Here is a 6000-nt window from a genome sequence, read left to right as displayed (position 1 = left end):
CAGGTTGGCTATTACAGAATCGTTATGGTTATAATTGTGCTCTTGCAAACTATTCTAACTCAAACGTTCTGGGGAAATGTTTTAAGATAAAAACTGAGAGAGTTGTCGGGAGCTTAGTGATGGTGACGTTGAATTTGTAGGACCGTGATGTAGTTCGTTTATAGTCTACCTTTAGCTTTTTACTTCTGGCGACTGCATTTAGGCTTCAAAAAAGTTGTGTTCAACTGTGATAATTATCTTGATGGACAAAATATGCAAGTATCATAAACTTTTGTTGATCACAGAGCTTGTTTTTGGCGATAATCCAAAAGACTGTTGGAAAATCCTATTGGGTTTTTGTCAAGGGAACCAGTGTGATGCTAACTGCCGGTTGGCCTACAAAGTGACGTCATACCTGCACCACTCTATTGGGAGATACCAGCTTTAACTTGGTCACATGTGCCTTGACAACCAATCACATTACAACCTTGCATATCTACAGTAATTAGTGTGTTTGACTTGAAGCGGCGCTGCGCAGACCGATCAGTGTATCACGTACCGCAAGAGCGATTAGAAAGCAGAGAGAGGGCTCCGTATACTGTTTGTGAATACCAATGAATGAGAAGTGGTGAAGTACCTGTCACAAAACGTCTTTTTTCAGTGTAAACTCTAAAAATATGTTAATCTAAAACTAAAAAATGGCACAATACCTATGACGAATGTAAATCTGAATGAACAAGAAAAAATGTAGGGCAGGACTTGATTTTAACCATTTAAATTGGAATAAAGTGCAACAGAACTGCCCTCACGCCAGTAAACTTCATCAGAGAAGAGATGTCTTTGCAAGAGGGAGGGAAAGTCATTTTGATGAAAGATTACGAGGGCACGTGAATAAAAAGAAAATATGTGCATGGATAAATCATTTACAATAAATAATGAAATTTTGAATAAAATAAATAAGAAAAGTCAATTTAGATATCATGGTGACTTTAAAGTGGCCTTCGTTTTGTAAAAAATTTAAATAAAGGTGGAGTTTGTCTTCCATTGGTCAGACATACAGATAGTCCCGCCCCAAACACATGCCATTGGTTGGGCCACAGTTGCTAGAATTGGGCTGATTAGATTCTCAAACAGTATAATCTTACAATAGCGCCACAACATTTACACTTTTGCAGGGAAATCAACATGAAAATGGCTTATTTATCGTTTTCCTGTAAAACACTTCACCTTTAAGGTAACAAACTTTATGGGTGTGTCTTCAAAATGATGTATCCAAGCAGTACAACGCAGTACGTGTAGCATGTCTGTTTCAGAACACACTGTTTCATACTCATCGTGAACGTTGAGCTATATCAAGTCGGGACATCAGCACCTGAAGTTAGTACCACTTAAACTCACCTCAGTTGCTTCTCCACTGGAAACACATGATTGGCTATGGTCCGTTTTAATTGCTTCAATGACGTGAGAGCGCGCGCCTTGCAACGAGTCTAATAACCATGTCGATGAAGACGTGCAAATCCATCAGTCTCCTGCCTTAGCAAACGCGCGCATCATGAGCGTGAGGGGAGGCGCATTTACTTTAAACCGGCCAGTGACGTGGGAGTGAGCGAGCGAGAGAGATACTGTGGTTAGAGGGTCATGGGAACATGTGGGCAAGCCCTTTGGGTCCCACGGTGGGCAGAATAACCTATTCTTAGAGTCTATAGGGAGTCTAGGCCCAAATTCAAGGTTTTTTTTCTCACTTACTCAGACTCTTTTTGTATTATATTTAGTTATTTAAATATGTATTCATAGTTTTATGACCAGATAACTGTGGGCCATCATGAAAGTTAAGTATGCAAGATTCTTTAGGTTATGAAGTGGCCAGTTACTTTGGCGTTTTCAGTTTCAGTCTGAAAACAAATGTAATAATATTGTAATTGTATATAATGATATTGTATTATTAAAAAAACAAGCTTTTTGATTACAAAAATAATTGATACTATGCTAAATAAACAAAAGTTTTAGACCTGCAAACAAATACAGCAGAACAGAGCAGAATATATATGGGTGCGTAATAAAAAGTGTGGGAACTGCATAAAGAAAAAGGAACTTTATTCAGTGCAGTTTCTATTTTTGTAAAAAAAATTTAAAACAGCTTTAAGAAGACTTTTTATTTGCAATCTTTTTATTTTATTTTTATTACAATCTTAATTATTTTTGTTCTCAAACCCGATATGCATAATTGCATAAAAAAGACACAAAAGTAACTCCATGCTTGAGCCTCTGTTTATAAGCATGAATTTAAATTTCAGTTTTATGCAACCATTAAAGGGGTGGTTGATTATGATTTCACTTTTCTAACTTTAGTTAGTGTGTAATGTTGCTGTTTGAGCATAAACAACATCTGCAAAGTTCCAACGCTCAAAGTTCAAAGCAAAAGAAGATATTTGCTTTTAAAGAAATAGTTTTTTAAGGACTACAACAAACAGCTGGTAGGGACTACACGACATTCCTCTCGGGTTAGTGACATCACCAACCCTAAAATTTGTATAAACCCTGGCCCCGGGAACGCGATTTATAGATTATTATGACAGAATATGCTAATCAATGACTAGAAGATCACTCCACATCAGCTGCATAAATTCTTCAACTAACCATTCAGAAATGTCCTGTTGCTTCTACATGTTGTCACTTCTTCTGGAGTCTCTCCGTCATTGAATGACTCCGGTTTGAACATAAAAGGCTTAAAGTTTAGAAATTTTCAGTGCATGTCTGTGTGAGGTAAAAGGACACAAGTTGTTGAAGCTCCGCCCACTGTGCTGGGAGCAGCAGCTCATTTGCATTTAAAGGGACAGACACAAAAAAGGTGCGTTTTTGCTCACTCTCAAAAAGTGACAATTTTAACATGCTATATAAACATATCTGTGGGGTATTTTGAGCTAAAACTTCACATACACACTCATACATCAAAGATTTATTTTACATCTTGTGAAAAGGGCATTATACCATTAAGATCATTATGAATGAAAACAAAAAATAAACAAAAGAGTTCTGTTTGAAATCCTTATTTATTGTCCTTCGCTCTGTTCATTCATCCATTCGGGACTGAAACTCACAATCTGTCACACATAAACAGTCTGCTTAGAGAGACATTTAATCTGCAAACATACACACACACACACACACACACACACACCAAAGAAAACAATCAAAATCTGATACAAACTCATCCTTGACGCAAACCACTGTGATTAGGATTTCCTTAAATCTTGATTTTCCATCACCATCCAAATGCCTACTTGTAATCTAGTCAATAATCTACAGACTAATATCTATTTTATTTAGTATTTTAGCTTTTGTACAACCATTTTCCGAGTCTTCAGCTTCTCCAGTTTCAACCCTGGATCTATTATCCTGACCTAATGCTATAAGAAGAACCTGCATATGCACTTTGAGAAGCACTGCAAAAGCCAAACCAATGCATGAAAGTGTAGTGATTCCAACATGGCTGAGTAAAATCAGTTGCAGCAGAGCTGAGAATTACAGCTGTATTATACAGAAGGTCACGGATGTACAAAAAGCTTTTGCTCGGTGAATGACAGAACAAAATGTCTTAGTACTCAGGAATGCTTGTACAAGGCAAAATGTCAGGGTCTCAGAAGCTTAAAATACACACTCAAACACACCCGCTCATTTCTAATTCTATTTTCAGTGTCTAGTGAGTCAGTCACACTGTCCAATTCACTTCAACAAATGTACAATTTCTTCAATTTACAAATGCATTTTACAAGATCACACATTTCATCTGAAGTAAATACAAACGTGAGACATTCAATTCCAGATTTGCCCAGAGCAAGAATTCCCTGACATTAGATGCAAGCACACATTTATACATTTTTCTCTCACAAACACGCTTGCAAAAGTCTTTCTCTCTCTCTCTCTCTCTCTCTCTCTCTCACACACACACACACACACACACACACACACACACACACACACACACACACACAAAGAATCCTGCTGCCCTCTAGTGGTCTCAAACAGGATCATTTGGATTATTTTGGATGTGTGTTCAATTACAAACAAAGGTCTTTTTGCATTAAAAAAAAAACTAAATTACATTTCAAGTAAAAGCTCCACCATCATGCCTTTCAATCGTGCTCTGGCACCAAATGCAATTAGCAGTAATTTTAGCAACTGTAAAAGCATAAATATCAACAATGAAACAGTCCATTTTAAGGTGCCTCAGTATAGTGTACTCACCCCTCCAAGAGTCTAATATGAATCAAATGATCTATTTCAAAAGAGAATGTCAGACCTAATTTAGAGCGAGTGCAGGGTTGGAAGGGGAGACATCAAATATTTATCAGCCTTAAGAGATGTGATTTTTCTGATCACATACAGTTTGTTGGATCGGCTGATTTTCAATGTCCGTCAATCAAAAATGAGACCAATGATTGAGCATTTGTCAGTCCGCTGGACACATCGGTGGAGACAAGAGCAACTTTCAAACATGTTGTTTGATGGAGCAGCAGTTGCTATGAGGTGTCTACTCTTCATCTGCGCTCTTCAGCATGAGGATAGAGTTATAAATCTTGAGAGCGGGGCCGAGCTTGATGCTCAGAATCTTTACAATGTCTGACTGAGTAAGGAGGAGGAAGGCCTCGCCATCAATTTGCTGTAGGAAAAAAGAATGGGGAAAAAAACATATTCACTTAGTCTGAGAACAAAAATACTCACAGATTAGTGACTGAATACCCGAATGCTTATTGTAATTTGTTCAACCAACATTATCAATTAAACCAGGCCATGAATTTCATTTTGGAAAATAGGGGGGAATTCCCCCTTGGATGACTCTTATGGGGATTTTTTAGACATTTTGTTTATTACAATTATCTCAACTAATTGTTTGCTCACTCTATGTATAGTGCTTTTACAATGAGGTAATTTTGTTCTGCAATATAGCTTACACACAGCACAAGGAATCTTGATTTTTACTAACCATCAGTAAAATAAGAACAAATACATTGTGCAGTAGCACAAATAAATACAACAGAATAAATATAAAAATGAAAGTTTTTTCAGACGCAATGTGTTGCTGTAAAGCCATATATAAGAGCGAGGGAGAGGGAGAGAAGACTTGGAACCACTGAATCACTCACACTCTTTTCAAATTACTGATTTGATCTGATATTCTGTGTGTATTAATTTACTCCTCTCGAAATTCAGGCACTGATTAAGCATATATTCTATAATACAGATATTTGTGGGGAAAAAAAGTTCCATGACTTTTCAGGCCACGAAATTGCTATTTTTAAATACTTTTCCAGGTTTTTCATGACCATACGAACCCTGCTGGAGTAATGGTTGCAGAAAATTCAGCTTTGCCAGCACAGGAATAAATTACATTTTAATACATACATAAAAATACAGTTATTTTAAATTGTAATAATATTTGTACAATATTACTGTATTTTTGAACAAATAAATGCAGCCTTGTTAAGTATAAGAGACTTCTTTCAAAAACATTGGAAAAAATCCGACCCCAAACTTTTGAATGGTAGTGTATATAGGGAAGGTACGTTACGTTAATATTCACAAGTAAAGTTGATGTTTTAGTTATTTACCTCCTTCCTGAAGGTGGCAGCATGCTCTCTGCAGCCAGGCAGGCCTCGCACAAAACTTGAAACCTGAAAGAACAACATTGTCAAATAAGATGCAATAAAAATAAATACGTTTAGAAGACTTCTTTTAAAGCACAAATGAACTTTTCTAGAATTATCAAATGCCACCTCTTCAGTGTTCCACTTTGCCACTCTCTTGGCGGTGAGGCCCAAAGCTTCAGGCAGCAGTTTGCCATGCTTTTCCCAACACAGCTGAAACCTTGGTGGCTCCCATCCACAAAACACAGACTCATGCAGGAACTGCTGAAGAGAATCTACAACACAAATAGAATTTATTCATGACATGCCTTGCAAACGTTCTCATATGTCAGTCATTGGCAAATAAGAGTGTCCAAGATAAAGAAAAGGTTACTAG

General features: G+C 37.0%; 1 protein-coding gene across 7 annotated transcripts in view; it reads right to left on the bottom strand.

Annotated features, from left to right (window-relative positions):
- Nucleotides 1-3097: 3097 nt before the first annotated feature.
- l3mbtl1b (L3MBTL histone methyl-lysine binding protein 1b) overlaps nt 3098-6000 on the bottom strand; it is a 28308-nt gene continuing 25405 nt past the window's right edge. For all 7 annotated transcript variants that reach the window (XM_079894289.1, XM_079894287.1, XM_079894288.1 and 4 more), the window contains 3 exons: nt 5754-5899; nt 5589-5651; nt 3098-4639 (listed from right to left, as the gene is read on the bottom strand). In XM_079894289.1, coding sequence (XP_079750415.1) covers nt 4511-4639; nt 5589-5651; nt 5754-5899 — 338 coding nt within the window. In that variant the 3' untranslated portion in view covers nt 3098-4510. The remainder of the gene's footprint in view (nt 4640-5588; nt 5652-5753; nt 5900-6000) is intronic.

This window comes from Squalius cephalus (genome assembly GCF_949319135.1).
Source record: "Squalius cephalus genome assembly, chromosome: 15".
Taxonomy (NCBI): domain Eukaryota; kingdom Metazoa; phylum Chordata; class Actinopteri; order Cypriniformes; family Leuciscidae; genus Squalius; species Squalius cephalus.
The sequence above is the reverse complement of the archived record's forward strand: the minus strand, read 5'-3'. Positions and strand labels throughout refer to the sequence as shown.